This window comes from Rhinichthys klamathensis, unplaced genomic scaffold (genome assembly GCF_029890125.1).
Source record: "Rhinichthys klamathensis goyatoka isolate OS25496 unplaced genomic scaffold, OSU_Roscu_1.1 h1tg000001l_1, whole genome shotgun sequence".
Lineage (NCBI taxonomy): Eukaryota > Metazoa > Chordata > Actinopteri > Cypriniformes > Leuciscidae > Rhinichthys > Rhinichthys klamathensis.
In genome coordinates, this window is record NW_026606555.1 from 3,953,231 (window position 1) to 3,970,739 (window position 17,509).

At 36.7% G+C, this 17,509-nt stretch overlaps 1 protein-coding gene across 1 annotated transcript in view; it reads right to left on the minus strand.

The window, feature by feature from the left end:
* The window catches only part of kcnk2b (potassium channel, subfamily K, member 2b), a 107,031-nt gene that overhangs the window by 9,819 nt on the left and 79,703 nt on the right, over positions 1 to 17,509 (minus strand). Inside the window, exons 5-6 of the mRNA XM_056249144.1 lie at positions 2,806 to 3,028; positions 2,582 to 2,721 (exon numbers count right to left, since the gene is read on the minus strand). Coding sequence (XP_056105119.1) covers positions 2,582 to 2,721; positions 2,806 to 3,028 — 363 coding nt within the window. The remainder of the gene's footprint in view (positions 1 to 2,581; positions 2,722 to 2,805; positions 3,029 to 17,509) is intronic.

The window sequence follows — 17,509 nt, forward strand, 5'->3', positions numbered from 1 at the left end:
ACCGGTATGCGCGGAGAGCGTGAGGGTGAGTGCGAGAGAGAGAGAGAGAGAGAGAGAGTGCGCCTGCGAGTCCGGGCGAGCCAGAGTGAGCTCTGCGGTCTTGGCCATTAGTTGATTTACTCGTTTTTTTTGTAGTAATACGTTGTCAAATATGTTTAAACTCAAATAAGCTACTTAATACTAGTAGTTATGTCTCTTTGTATTAATTTGTCCTGTTATTGACGTAATGCGCGTCATTGACCAAATGCACGACGATATGTTCAAATATGTTTTTTTAGAGGGAATATACAAACGCCATTTGAGCAATTTTGACAGCCCTAGTATGCGTACGGTAGCTGTTACGAACACTGGTCATAGGATTAAGTACTACCAACGTTGTTCCGTGCTTTTTGCGACCACCTGGCTGAGGTTTGGACGCGTGTGGTGTGTGTCTCCCTCGCCATCGCAGTGATATTAGGGACTAGACATGCTCATTTTATTTTATGTAGAAAAATTTAAACTGTGGCAGTAAATAGTTCGTTACTTTTAAAATGAAGTACAGTGTGCACTGTGCACTTTATTATGCTGGTTGCTACTGTGTGCAATAGTGCAATTATTTTATTTATGCTTAAATATTTATTTTCAGCAGTGAACTTTTTTTTGTTCTACCTCATGTTTTTAATATTTGTTAAATATTGTTTATCTACTTGTTCTTGTTCTACCTCACATGTTTTTACTATTTGTTAAATATTGATTTTTTTACGTTAAATAAATGTTACTTTTATTAAATTGAGACCTGTAACATTTGTTAACATCATGTCATTTTTATGATGTAAATTGAGGGAGCAAAATGTATCGGCTCCAAATATCGGCTCAAGAAAATCGGCAGCCCGTATCGGTCATCGGCTAAGGCTGATGGGAAAAAAATCGGTATCGGTATCGGCACTAAAAAATCCATATCGGTCGATCCCTAATTCAAGGTATGCAAACTTATGTCGCATACATTCTGTTCCCTTGGCATTGCTAGTGCTCTGCTCTACCAGTTGAGCTACAGGAACACAATTTATCATGCAGAATAACCTTAAAAACGTATTAAATGCTTAGTAGAACATTGTCCGGGAAGCAGACACACTCTGTCAGTTCAAATCTAGACTAAAAACACATCTCTTTGACCTAGCATACACATAACACACTATAGACTTCTATAATTCAATGTTAGGCTGCATAGATTAGGTTAGCCGGAACCGGGAACACTTCCCATAAATCCTGATGTACTCGTTACATCATAAGAAGGATGGCGTCTACGCAAATATTAGTCTCTCTGTTTATCCTGAGGTTTACCGCAGTCCGCCAGATCCAGGCCGTATCCAGATCTGATGAAGGACCTGCGCCTGGACACGATGACAACGTAGTCCTGAAGTGTCAACTAGTCTCTTCCCTGTGAAGGCCTCCCTCGCTTTACCTCTGTACAGATAAAACGTTGTCGGTATAATTCCGGTCCACGTGGCTACACTGAAGCGATAAATAATTCTGACCAAGTGTCGAGGTGTCCATGAGCAAGACACCTAACCCCAGCTGCTCCCGACGAGCTGGATGGCGCCTTGCATGGCTGCCGTCGCCCGTCGGTGTATGAATGAGTGAGTGAATGGGTGAATGTGAGGCAAATTGCAAAGCGCTTTGGTGGCCATTGGGTCTGTGAAAGCGCTATATAAATGCAGTCCATCCATTTACCATTTAATTCTTTACATGCCTGCGCACATATATATTCAAATGAGCATACCTATAGACTAAACACGTGATGCGCATGTGCACGCCGTCTGCGTTTTCGCGGGTTTGCATTTTTTGAGGTTTGCGCAGAGATAACCTTTTTTTTCAACATTTTTTAAGGCTTGCACCTTGGAATCTATTTCAGGGTTTGCGCTCAGGTTGTTTTCTGTTAGAACGGTGTCGTGTAAGCGGCCCCTAAGTTAATAACTAATGATCTTTGCAACGGAAGTGAATCAATATCAGGTGGTGTAAGGTGTCTTTAATAATGCTCAATCATCACTTTAACACTGCTTCAGTGTTACTTATTACACTCTTGAGTGTGGATTATATAAACACTGAGCAGTGTTAATTTAACACTGGGGATTTTGCTGTACTGAACAAATGTTGGATTTAACAGTAAGTGCACGTATTGTAAAATTAAAAGTCTTATGGGTTTGGAACAGCATGAGGGAAAGTAAATGATGAAAGAATTGTTATTTTTGAGTGAAATATAGCGTTCAGCGTCAGTTCAGGCAGGCCGCGTAGTCAAGCTCAGCTATCAGCTGATACCCAGTCTATCAGCTGATCCGATTAATACGCCTTCAATTAGTTTCTTTCAATCAATTACCTGACTAGCTTTCATGGAGCTCATGAAAAGGATGGGTAATTCAGAACAGAGCCATACCGCCAAATGTAACTTTATCAATCATGCAAATAAATATTTTGGAAAATAATTGTTTTTGGTATTTTTGACTCAAGTGGTCCTGACTGAACTGAGTTTAAAGCATTGCATAGATTTGTGGGTGCAGATGTTGTTTGAAGGTGGCATAATTTACTGCATCACATGAGAACACACCTCCTCCTTTGTTTTCTTGGATATGACACGAAACCAGTCTCCAATCATACTGAGAACAGCGGCGAAATATGCTAAACCAATCAGGATCCAGAACCAGACCAGGGGCTTGTAATAGTCCAAGTACTCCAAATCAGAACCACCTGAACAAACGAGACACGATGCTAGAATCCTTTTTGCAAACAGCTGCAAACATGCAGTCATGCGTGTCCTGTGTTTATGCTCACCACTGCTTTCTTCATGGAGGCGTCGCTCACCCTCGCCCGCAACAAAATCTCCGAAGCCGATGGTTGTCAAAGTAATGACGACAAAGTAGATGGACTCAAGCGCACTCCAGCCCTCAATGTGTTTGAATATGACGGCCGGCAGAGTGACGAAGAGGAGACAACCAAAGAGAATGAAAAGAAAAGTAGAGATCACACGGATCTTGGTTTGACTCACGTTCCACTTCTGAGGAGAGAAAAAAAGTATGGATGGAAAGATGTAGGAGTTAATCGATGGATGGATGGATGGATAAATAAATAAAGGGTTAGTCAATCTATGGATGGACAGTTTGATTTGAAAGTCTGAGAAACAAATTTTAAATACAATATGTCACCCGTGCTGGCAAATTTTCAAAAATGAGTTATTGTAATTCACATTCTCTATTAAACAACCTTCAAAATGATGTATGATTTGTTGGAATCAGACAAAACAAATCGATAGAGTCCGCAAAGTCAATTTTGAGAAAAATCAAGTTAAAGTTTTCTAAAGGTTCCAAAACAAAATCACCTAGCAAACATACCTTAAAATCCCTGGTAAAAACACCAATTTTGGCACACACCAAAATGGTACAGTAGTTATTAATGTAGGTATAAATGTTTTTCCCCAATGTTTTACAGTAGGTATAAATGTTTTTCCCCAACAGGTCACCACCCGTTCACTTAAGAATAACAGATGTGCGAGAATACTCACCAAGAAAGAGATATTTTTAAATACTGTAATTCTGTATCTATGTGTATATCGGTATCGCGTCTTTGTGCACATGCTTCGTATTGTCAATCAGCGCGAGTAAGATCGTTTTGTTTACATCAGCATCAGTTTGAAAATCACATTTCATTGGTTCAGACTCATGCCATTGAGAATTTGCTATGATTATTCACAAAGTTGGAATGCTGGACTTTAAAACAATACCAAACTTGTGCTGAGGGGAAGCGTCTGTCGTCGAGATCGCCGATTCTCCTGCCGCCAATCCAAACTGTATGCTAATTCCCAATCGTATTTGACGATAGTGGTCCTAACAGAAATTACAATTTCCACTCTTTTTCCATTTTTGACATTTCAACTCATTTTGCCTCCACGTGTCACAAAACAAATAGATGCAGACAGAAATGTACAAAAATCCACCGAATATTGTATATAAAGATAACGTAAAGAAACAAGACATGTCTTTGATATCCTAGTGCTGATATATGACTGGGGCCTCCAATGTCACATAGAATTTATAATACAAATTTTTAAGACACACTTATGTAAGCTTGTTGCAATACATTTCTGTGTGCCATTCTACTCTCTAAAAACTACAAATCCACTGCTCAATTTTCAAGTTATCAACTATTTCATTTGTTATCTAAAATTTCATTAATTAACCCAGATATTTCAGTTTAAGTTGATATAATGATTAACATTATTATGTCAACAGAACTAAAAATAATGTTTGCACTTATTAGGTTTAATTCAATAATTTAAAATTGTACGTACAACCATGCATTTATTTAAGTAATAGGTCCCCTGAATTTCTTTTTAGAGTGTGTTGGGCTAACTTTGTTGACCAGCAGCAATGAATATATGGGGAGAGATAAAGCATTGAGAAGCGGCACTGTGAGGAGGACAGATGGCCAGATGGAATAAGGCCCAGGGTCCTCAGGGCATGTGTGAATCAGCTGTTTGCCTGGTTTTTCTCAAGGTTTCGTTCTCTACTACTATCACCAGATGGAGTTTTGGTTCCTTGCCACTGTTGCTCTTTGGCTTGCTCAGTGGTGGTTTATAAGACAGTTAATACATGATAAATCATGAATTGTGACATACGTATGGAAGCATGAGGTACGTAATCCTAATAAAGTTTCTGAGGGTCAGTCTAGGTCAACGTTCAAAAATATTGTTCTAGTCCTTCCCTGAGGAATATTTGTATGTATATCTGAAATGAATGCACGTTCAATTCAATTAAATGCACATTAATTTGTATAGCACTTTTCACAAAACATATCGTTTCAAAGCAGCTTTACAGAAAATGTATGTCTACATTTCAATTTAGAGTGATCTGTTATCGAAGGTGAGGTGACCGTCGAAGTTATGTATTTCAGAAATGTATACAAATCACGCAAATCACATATACAGCTAACAATGTATTAATTTAAACAATGTATTAATGTAAGGCGGAAACAGTAAGCTCATTGAAGTAAAGAATACATGTTAACAAATGATTAGTACATATAGAACAATTTAGCATTGGTGCAAGTTGTCTGGTTCTGCTCATTATGGGATAAAACTTTAGGTGCACTCAGAAATGAGAATTAGAAATATCATTAAAATGATGTACACTCACATGAGACCAAGACAAGACTTCAGATATATCAGTCTTTTAAAAAGGCAGTTTAATTTTACATGGAGTTGGTCGCCGTATTGATGTCACATGACTAGCCATGTCATTTATTTAGTTACTGATAATAATAATAATAAAAGTAGTAGTAACAATATTAATAATGTGTAAAATATAGTGCTTTTAAAAACATAAGCTTATCAATAAAGCAATAAACAAGCAAATAAAACAATATACTGTAACAACAAATTCAATATACATACAACACACTCACCATATTAGTGGAGCCCAAGTCAACAGCACAGTTCAAAGTGATAGCAAACAATAGCATGTGTGTGATGGAACAATATGATGTCCAAACAAGCAATCTCTGCTAGAGTGATAAAATAAACTGCAAAGACCCATAGCTTTCATGCCACAGATTATAAAAGGGAATAAAAAAACAGACAATAAAAGCTTTAGAATCAAGATCCAACTGTAGATACACAGCAGTAACAGTTGCTAAACGTCTGTTTAACACACTGCCACTGCCGCCGACAGTATGAGCATGTACCAGTAGCCACAATTTGCTGCATTTAGACCTTAAAAAAATAAACAGGTCATACAGCATCATCATGCACCCATTTAAAAAAAGACAAATGTAACAGTTTATAATGTTTATTCAGCCTCAAACCGAAGTGGCGAGTCATGTCCAAATGCAGGTAAATGTTTATTTAACAATAACAAGACCAAAACAAAATGAAAAACGGAAAAACGGAAAAACACACTAGAGCTTATATACACAAGGATTGATGAGGGTAACGAGGCATAGGTGAGAATAATCAATGAGAAACGAGGGAACAGAAAACGATTTCTGTTCCCACAAAACCATTCCAAGCATTTGTGACAACCAGTGCTGTCAACTCCGTATAGCAACATGTGTTGCTTGCCAGAGATCAGTTAATGCTGTGGACGACTTGACATACCGGACATACTGAAGGATGAGAACGGAGCATTCTAGATGCACAGAACCAAATGTACGGCTGTCATTAAGTCAGTTCTGGCACTGCATTTTAAAGAAGAACTTCAACAGGACATAAGAAACTCACCTTTCTCCTTTTACTTGGATGAAACAACCAACATTACATGTGAGCACTTTCCTGGGGCTGGCTGAGCTTTTTTGATGCAGGATTGTGGATGCCATCACTGACTTTCTGCAAGCTAATTCGCTGGATATAGTAAATATGGTTGGCATAGCAACAGATAGACCAAGCATCATGATGGGGAGACATCACTCTGCACTCAAAAAAATGATATGTTGGCTTTACTTAACTTTTTTATGTAAACAGGTTCCACCGGTTCCACATAACTGTTTCGTTAAACAAACATAATATGTTCATGTAACTTCAACATCATGGAATTTGGTCATTTTAAGCGACCCAATTAAACTCTGAGCTAATGAGTTAATTAAGTGAATAACTGAGTGATGATTGAGCATTATTGAAGACACCTGATGTTAACAAGCAGAATCTCTGAAGGAGAAAACCGGAATGTTTAAGTCACCATTATGGAGATAAGTGTGTGTTTTAGTTGGGCTCTTGACCATTAACTTATTAACTTTAGATTTTGTTTGGTTGCTGTACATGAGTTATAACAGCCGGATGAACAATAAACAAAGGTCATTTGATGGTGTTTGTTTGTGTTTTAACATAATCATTATTTCACAATCATTTGACCTGAGTCACTGAACTTATATTAAACCGATTTTCTGAGTTAAGCTTACCTTACGAATAATAGCAACACTGTCATTGTAGAGCATACTATTTTTAGACTTTTCAGTGAAATTTAAATGATCAAATCAATAAATAAAAAAGAAACTTCCTAAAAAATATTTTGAGTAGGCACACACAGACATCAAGAATCAGCCTGTGAATCTCAACAATGGTGACAATTATAAAGCATGTTGCAGTGCATTCTGGGTGCCACCAATCAAAACTCATTCATGGCTCCCATCATGCATTGCTGCATGAATAAATAATGAGCTTATGATCTGTTTGTCACCATTGCTGAGATTCATATGCTGATTCTTGATGTTTGTGTGTGCCTACTCAGGATATTTTTTAAGAAGTTTATTTTTTATTTCTTGAATTGATCATTTGAATTTCATTGAAAAGGCTAAAAATAGTATGCTCTACAATGACAGTAAGGTAAACTTAACTCAGAAATTGGGTTCAATATAAGTTCAGTGATTGAGGTCAAATGATTGTGAAAAAATGATTATGTTAAATCACAACCAACACCATCAGATTTCATTGTTCATCTGGCTGTTATAACTCATGTACAGCAACCAAACAAAATCTAAAGTTAATAAGTTAATGGTCAAGAGCCCAACTAAAACAAATACTTATCTCCATAATGGTGACTTAAACATTCCGGTTTTCTCCTTCAGAGATTCTGCTTGTTAACATCAGGTGTCTTCAATAATGCTCAATCATCACTCAATTATTCACTTAATTAACTCATTAGCTCAGAGTTTAATTGGGTCGCTTAAAATGACCAAATTCCATGATGTTGAAGTTACATGAACATATTATGTTTGTTTAACGAAACATAGTTATGTGGAACCGGTGAAACCTGTTTACATAAAAAAGTTAAGTAAAGCCAACATATCATTTTTTTGAGTGTGTGTATAAGTTGCTCAAACAGAAACAGCCTAATTTACAGTTAATTTGATGTGTATGCCATTCTTTGGACATTGTAGCTCAAAAGACAACGCAGCAGCTCCTTAGCAATGTTGAATATATGATCAGGGAGACTTACAACTGGTTTGAACTGGTCATCTAAGCATCAGAATAACTACCAAACTCTTTATGGGACTAACAGCAGACGATTTTCTTTAAAAATGCTTTCTCCCGGATCCCACCGCTGGTTAGTGACAGCAGATTGCATTGACAAAACCCTCGAGCCAGAAGATGCATTCACTTTACATTTTAGAGTGAGTGAAATGTACAAAGACAAGACCAACAGCCTTTCCCTGCATTTTTTCCCAACTTTACTGTTGGAAATAAAAGCTGTCAACAAGTGCTTTTAGTTAGAGACTGCCTTGCCGTTTTTAGGGATCTCATCCGGTTGTACATGTCAACAATGAGAAGTGTAATCAAGCGTTGATTACGTGTTTTCCGTATGAATGATCAAATAACACAAATCAGTCAAAATAAGCTATATGTCCAGCTGGTCTGGTCAGATCCAAAGGTGTATAGTGTATTGCATTGTATTGTATTTGTTTGTGTCATATGTCTGATGTCCTGTCATGAAGTGCCTTGCGACTGCGCCGCAAACCTAACTGCCCCACGGGGACAATAAAGTTATCTACTACAACTCAGGGAATTAGACCTAAGATCCTCTAGTATATACCTCACACTTAAAGATGCTAACTTGGGGACCACATTCAGTCAGAAGTTGGAGGCAAATGTTCTGTCACCAGAGAAAAAGCAGGTGGTTTTAACACGCTGCAACACGCTCTTAAAAGAACTCCTTGCCCAATCACCCATGTAGTTGCTGTGGAAGCTGGAGCTCCTTTGTCCAGCTTCTGTTGTGTCAAACAGGTCACTGGTCAAAGAGTTGCCTAAGGGTTATTTTCAGGCTCACCAGATTCACTTGAGACTCAATGGAGAAATGTTGCCTTAGCAGGGTTCTCACCTGACTATTGATGTGTTTTGGCTGGAGGTAGAACCTTTTCAAGATGCTGGAGGAAACCACTGCTTGCAGGATTTAGCACGTGGTGCAAATAAAATCCTCACTCTACCCTTAACCAACACTTAAGTTAAAAGAACATTTTCTCATGTCACTGCTAAGAGATGACACCAGAATATGAATGGGATTGCCGCTCCTTTCGAGTTTAATCAATGTGTGCTCAGGGCTGACACAGAAGGGATGAACATCGGCTACTTTTCATCCTCCCCAACAGCTGCCAAATATCGCTTGCTGTAAATGGACTTAAAGATGTGAAATATTAATTTCCAAGCATTTATATTGTCCCGCCGAGCAAGATGAGGCATGATATACAATTTCTGCTAATAATCCCAGATATTGTAACGTAGAGCCAAGCAGGAACAGAATGAGCTCACCAAACATTACAGCCAAAAAGGACTAGACTTGGCAAGGAACACAAGAAACACTGGGGTTTAAATGCAGAAGGGGTAGGCAAACAAGACACACCTGGGAATAATCACAGAACTAATCAACAATAACTACAAAGGACTACAAAACATGGCGCAGAACAGGAAAACATAAAAGTCCACTCATGACCAAGGGAACACAGGCTGGGATCATGGCAGATATCTGTTCATATTTAATATGAGTTGAAATGGAGTTGCTTTCGGTAAACGGCATGGCACCAGTGTTTGGCTTCGATGCTGCGGCTGGATGTTCGTCCCAATGCGTTTTATTCTTTTTCTGCGCTATATTGCTGTTAAGTTTGTCCACAAATGTTGTGTCTACTGCATGGGTGTGCGATTGTCAAACAATGCTTCTGATTCGATCCTCTATGGAGGAGTGCAACGGCGTATATACATGGAGTGCGTTTTCAGCCCCGTTTGTATGTCCGTCTGAACCCATTGCCTGTATGTGGAATGGAGAAGGCCTAATTCGACAAACAAAGAAGCGGCGGAGAAGGCGAGGAAAAAGGGCGGGGAGGCAGGTGCATCTTAAAAAGCTCCTGAAGCTGGGGCTCTTTGGCGTTGGATCCAGACCGTCTTGTCTTCGTTCTGTCTTCCCTGACATCCCCAGGGCTCTGGTCCCTCTGTCCTGGAGAAACACTGGGTGGGGTGTGCGCGCTGTGCACCTGAGGTCGCTGGAGCGAGCCTCTGCTTCAGGTATTGTTTCTGCACCGCTCAAGATGGCTTTGATAAATGCTCATTCAATTTCAAACAAGACATTTTTGCTCAGTGACTTATTTACTTCCAAAAACCTGGATTTTATGTTGCTGACAGAGACATGGCAACGGAGTATGGAGTACTCCTAGCAAACACAGAACGTTGCCACAACGGACCCAACCTTCTAACAACGTTTTAACAACATGGCCAAAAGGTTGCTATAAGTACGCTGTGTGGTGTAGGTTATTACAGCGTTGTCACAATGTTGACATTGAACCACCATTCAGGGCCATTTCATAAGGTTGTGCCTAGGGTGTCTGGACAACAACTGGATGACATATGTACTCGTCACTGCCCCAAAAAAGCCTTTTAAATTTCAACCGACCCTGTCTCATTCTTCATCGAGCAAGGATATGCGAGTTTTTTTTGTTAATTTACCTCAGCTAAATAAGATACATAATTATTCAAACACAACCTACAACTTCCTTGTCTAATGACAAGTTAAAAACTGTTCATTTTTCCCTATGATTTGTCGTCTCATTCGTTTCTTTGCTAGATTTTCTCATGTCTGCTCATGCTATTTAATGTAAGTCACTCCCTGTATAGTCCTGTCATGTGAAGCTCCGGTTTGCTTTGTTCTCTGCCAAGTTTACCTGTGCCTGCAGTGCCACCCTCTCTGGTCCCGGATTGTCTACCTGGTTTCGGACTCATGCCTGCCTACTAGGTTTTGGGCTTGCATCTCTCCTCTGGTTTTTTGTTTTGTTTCCTGGACTGATTCCGGTTAACTTACCTGCCTTTATCGCCCGGCTTTCGACTACGCTCCCCTGTCTGCCATGTACAGAACCCGGTTTTGTTCATTAAATGTTCTGATCTGCCTTTGCTTTTTATGTTTTATTTATTATACTTAAAAGAAATGTGTTTTTTCGTATTTTTTCACAAATGTATGGCTTTTGGAAGTGCAATTTGATTACCATATGCAGTTTTGATAAAGTTCAATTAGCTAACCTTCTATGTCAATTTTAGTCTTCAAATTGTACAGGTGTTGATTACATCTTTCTAATTAAAAATCCCCCATGTTATGTTTTGTGGTTCATATCTATATCTAGCATAAAAAAATTAATTGTCAGAACGTCGTCTCACAGTTGCTGAATGTTGCGATACAACGTTGCTACAGCCCTGTCACGTCTTACAATTCTACGTTGTTACAATGTTGCGAGCACGTAGACAGCCACGTTGCCATAGAAATGCAACATGCCAAAGACGTTGCCACAACGTAAATGTGTTGGCTGTCATCTGATTGAGTTTTGTCTTGTGGATTGTTCTTTTAACAGCACGCCAAGACTCGTGGGCCGTGGTGGAGGACTTGCTGTGGTTTTTAAAAAGCATTTTATTTGCCAGTAGATGAGCGGAGGTATGTACTCTTCATTTGAATTACAGATGACCAAAGTTGGTCGCTCAAATTTATTTTATTCTATTTTAGTTTACCGGCCACTTGGGCCAGCGGTCTCTTTTCTGAGTGAGTTTACGGACTTCTTATCATCCATTATTAAGCTGAACAGGGTGATTATTGTCAGTGATTTTAATATTCATGTGGATGATGATGCCTGCAACACTGCTTTTGAATTTTTAAACATAACAGAATAATTTAACTTTACTCAACATGTCTCTGGTCCTACGCACGGTAAGGGACATACGCTCGATCTAGTTCTCTCTCACGGTCCAAACACTAGCAATATTTGCATAAAAGATGTATTTGTTAGTGATCACAAATGCATTTTATTTGATCTTGCTTGTAATGAGGACCCTCTGCGAGTGTCCTGCTCTCGTATGATTAACCAGCTTGCTGTTGTGAACTTCTCAGCCGCTTTTGACTCTAGCACAGTTCTTATTTCAAATGACATTGAAGCTTTTGTACAGTCGTTTAATGAACATTGCTGCTACACTGTAAAAAATAAAATCGTAAAAAAACGGTCAATGACTGGCAGCTACGGCTGCCAAACAAAAACCGTAAAAATAAAGTAAAATATCCTAATTTAAATTGAGTGCAAAAAACTTTTCCAAACTTTGTCCTTAAATGTTTTACAGAAAAACACTGTTATTTTACAGTTATTTCCTGAATTATTATGATCAAACACTTTCACTGTGAAAAAAGGTCAAATGACTGTCAGCAATGGCTGCCATGCAAAAAACCATAAAATGAATGTAAAATATCCTAATTTAAATAATAAATACTATTGCAGAATTCTTCATTAAGCTTTTTAACAGAAACACAGTTATTTCACAAATATATATATATATATACATTTACTGAATTTTTACTAAAAACACACCATACAGACACAAAACACACCATACAGAAACACTTTACATCCCAACAGAACATTAAACACTAACAGATCTGTCAAAATCTCAGCATCTTCACTTATTACAATCCTTCTTTCATACTAACATTCTTATTGAGAAATAACAGAGGTTTAAAAGTTGATATTTTATTGAAAATAATAAAGTTTGATGTCACCATGATAGAGGTCAGTGTTGGCTTTAGTTGGGCTCTTGACCCTTCAGATATTAACATTACTTTTTCTCTTAACTGTGCATGGCTTTGACGCATATATGTTATTGTAGGGAATCGAGAGAAACTCAGATCAGATGATGTTGGTCACTTAATAGTGATAATATTCATCAAGCAGTTGTCTGCTGTATTGATACCACCTGTTTGGTATGACTTTTTAATGACTGATTAAGTTGTAAAATGTTAATTTTGAATGGCAGTATTGCTATAGAAGATCCTACAATGCTGTTATATAAGATTTTATGAAGTCATTATGCAAACAATGTTTTGACAGGATCATACAGACTCACTCAGACATCAAGAATTAGCGTATGAATCTCAACAATGGTGACAATGAAAAAAATGTCTGACCTATTATAAAGTCACAAAAAGGCTTTGTTGATTGTCACCATTGTTGAGATTCATATGTTGATTCTTGATGTCTCTATACTCCCAACAAAATAAACCAACTCAGAAAATTTTATGTAGAATATATATATTTTTTTTATTTGAGATTGCAATAATACTGATCCCACAATATTTCAACAAATCATGTGAAAAAAGTATGATAATAATTGCCTTTGTATAACACTGAAGTCTATCTACATATAATGTATTCACAGCTAATAGAGATTTGACTGTCATATCAATGAATCAGATCATCATTATGATGACTATAAAATCATCAATAAATGACCAAGATCATCTTATATTTTCTCTTGCAAATATTGCCATAATAAATGTGCATCAAAACACAGTTAAGGCAGGCAGAGAAAAAGTAATGTTGAAACTCAAGAGTCATGAGCCCTACTAAAGCAAACACTGATCTCAATCATGGTGACATCCCATTTCTATTAAAGTTTTTTTACACTTTATTTAAATTAGGATATTTTACTTTAATTATATGGTTTTTGTTTGGCAGCCGTAGCTGCCAGTCATTTGACCTTTTTTTTTTACGATTTTTTTACAATGAAGGTATATGATCATAATAATGCAGGAAATACCTGTGAAATAACAGTGTTTTTTTTGTTTTATTTGAATTAGAAGATTTTACTTTAATTTTATGGTTTTTGTTTGGCAGCCGTAGCTGCCAGTCATTTGACCCTTTTTTTACGATTTTTTTTAAATGAAGGTATATGATCATAATAATGCAGGAAATACCTGTGAAATAACAGTGTTTTTTTTGTTTTATTTGAATTAGAAGATTTTACTTTAATTTTATGGTTTTTGTTTGGCAGCCGTAGCTGCCAGTCATTTGACCCTCTTTTTACGATTTTTTTTTTCACTGAAGGTATATGATTGTTATTTTACAGGTATATCCTGAATTATCACCGTGTTTTTCAGTTTATTTAATGTAGGATTTTTTACTTTAATGTTACAGTTTTTGGGGGGCTGCCAGTCATTTGACCGTTTTATCATTTAACTGTTCTGTTACTGTTTAATTACAGATTATATTTGTAATTTTACATAAATTTTTATGTAATTTAAGAAAACAGAAAAAATACTGTATGAAAAATACAATCAATTTCCTGTATAAAAAAATGTGAATTACTGCAATTTGTCATTAATGTCACAATACCTAAAATAACAGCTGAATTTTTATTTTACAGATATTATTTGTAATTTTACAGTGTTTTGAGTACAATTTAAAATGAAAGAAAATGATCGTCAAAAAATCACAGTTATTTTCTGTAAAATTAGGATTTTTTTTTTTACAGTGTAGATAGAGTGGCTCCTTTTAAGACTCGAAAAATTCCCGCTGTTAATACATCTCCGTGGATAAATGACGCCAACCGCTGCTTTAGACGTGTCTGTCAGAAGGCTGAGCGTTTATGGAAAGCGACCCAGCTTCAAGTACACCGCCTGCATCTTAAAGAGCTTTTAACAGATCTAAACGAGATGATCTTCTTATTTTACGAAACTGATATCTGCCTGCAAAAGGAATCCTAAAACTCTGTTTGAGACTATAAACAACATTGTTTCTCCTGCTACTAAGTATTTTCAGTGACAGTTATTTGTAATGCAACATCTTACAAAAAAAAATCTATCTGTTAATGTACAAATGCATGAACGCATGACAGTTCAATCTTTTTCAATCTTGTTTGAACTCTCTTTTTGTTTTGTTTAGAATATTACCAAAGGTATTCTGGTGGTGGTTTGGAAAGTGAGAAATGCATTGGTAAAAGCACTTTAAAGACTTCTAACTGCATGCTTTATGCAAATAAGTTCAACAGGGGAAAGAAGGGGGATGCTTCTGATGCAATCAGCTGACCAGTTTACAATAATTCTAAATTAATGAAAAGCCCCCTTATTGGGAGTGTTCTCATACTGTCAAGGTAAAAGACCTTGACTGGTGCCCCAAACTAAGAGAGGGGGGAAGTGGTCATCTGATGTACTCATAACCACACCTTAAGTGACGATCCAAAAATCACAACGTCAGCGGACAAAGTATAGTCACTACACATCCTTCATGATGGCTGACTGGGTTTTCTGGTCAGGGGCTGGAGGAGCGAGGAAACATCTGTTAGGATGGTGTCGTGTATGCTGAACTCAAAGATGAGGGAAACAGGAGGACAAAAACAAGAAACAAGTAACGAGGAACAAGAAAACAGAACTGAACTCAACCAAATATAATATCCATACAAGGACATGACCTAACAAGGAATATAGAAACTCAAGGGTAACAAGACACAGCTGGGTGATCCCACTGAGTGCATCTTTAAATATTGCATGAAAGGAGTACTAATAAAAACACTGACCTGTCATTCCAGGTACAAAACAGGCTGAAGTGAAATAAATAAATCAATAAAGGTTTACTAAATGATGTTTTCTGTAACTAATCACGATTAACCCTCTGGGGACCAAGGTGCTTTTGGGGTCCTTGAGATGTTTTGACATGCCCTGACATTTGTGCTTTTTTCAGTTGCTTATAAACATATTAATGGCACAGGGGAAATTACACTCTATTTAGCACAAACAGGGCTACCATAATATGTGAGCAACATGTATGTACATGTTTGTATTTTTGAGAGAATATTGTTTATGCATGGTTATTGAAAAAACTAAAAATTAAAGTTTCTAATATAAGGCCACAAAACACATACTAAATATGTGTCCACAAGACTTTTGACTAATGGATGTTGTCTCCTACAGTTTTTGCTTCAAAATGATCTGAAAATCATCCTGTCTAATCATTCACATAACACAATAGATTTTTTTAAATTGTGAAAAACATTTTTTGTTAGCCAAGGCAATATGCGAATGGGCGTGAACGGCCCAACCCCATTGTGAATAATTAGGTGGTTGAGAAGACAAAGACGACCCGCATATTAGTGAGCCTTTCATTCAGGTGTGTCACACAAGAAAGAATGCAAGGACAATATACACACACACACATACACATACATACATATATATATATATATATATATATAAAATCAAAATATAAATGAAAGTCAAAAGCACATTTTTAGTCATACCTAGAAACAAATCCTGTTCAAATAGGTTACATGGGCCATTCTACAGAATTGGTTCAAAGTTAGAGTTGGAAACATCTTGAAAAGAGAATTGTCTTTTTCCATAAATGTCTTAGTAGGCCAATACATTTTATCATACATATTTCAAAGTTAAGGATTCATTATTTGCATTGGAACAAACACTATTCTTAGTTGATTAGTTTATTGACAAAACATACTATATATTTAACATATGAGCAGAAACTGCTAACAAAAGCTTATTTGATGTCTATTTTAGAATTAAAACTTTATAATCTATCCAAAACTAGTCACATACACACACACACACACACACAGAAACATTATTTAAATTTAATCAGTAGGCTATTTTTGCGTTTACAGACCCTAACGTCATTATATATCGTGATTAGAACAAAGCACAAAAATAAAAACACTTACAGCTCAGCTCACTCCTCGAAGTGAAAATAAACCAGCACTTGTTCTGAGGTAGGTAAATGTCCCAGGATTATTCCTCACAGCCGCGCAAGACGACAGTACATTAATCTGACTAAATATAGTGTGTTTACCGAGTTTATGTGGGCGTTTACACGTCTCAATGTGTTGCTTCAGATCATTAGCGTTTGAATAGCGCGCGCTCTCCGTGGGCGTCTCACATTAGCGGAATAATGAGATGCGAGAACAATAATGAGAACGGCTGACACCTCTCTCTTTTTATATAGATTACATAAACAGAGAATATTTATTTAGTTTTAAATTAGATAATTTAAAAGTACAAACTTAAATGATCATAAACATATATTGCTCATGTCTGGGTGAATAGCATTTGCTGAGTTTTGTTTAAGTTTAGAGACATGCTCAAGAAAAAAAGTTCACAGACACGGAGAGGCAGAACGCACACCCTGTTTATTTTCTTTATTTTACAAAAGCACAATATTTTATTTCGATTGTAGGTGGGCACATAAAAAAGTAGACATTTAACAGTTTATTTTTTAATATGTCTTAACTCTGTATGACCAGAAATGATGGAGTAGTTTAAGTCTATTTTTATGCTATGTGAAAAAATCTGCCAAAACGCACCGGTGCGTTTGCCTTCCCCAGAGGGTTAATCGCTCCTAATATTATTTTTGTTTAATATTGTAATAAATATTTTCCCACTGAATGACGAAATGAAAGCAGAATATTATGTAGCAACATAAAAATTGTATATTTTAAATATTTGTTTAATGGCATCTTTATACTAAGTGGAATGAATGAAGGCCAGTATCACCAATACCAATACTTATGTCTTTATTAAATAGATTTTTTCTCAATGTTTGGAGATGAAATAAGAAATTATAGCAATAGAACATTATGCTTTAAAAAAAAAAAACATTTTTTTTTTTAACATTTATTAGGCTTAAAAACATTTAAAATACTTTTAAATTTAAGTGAACTTATAAAAATCATCACAAAAACCCATTTAAGAAATGTCAC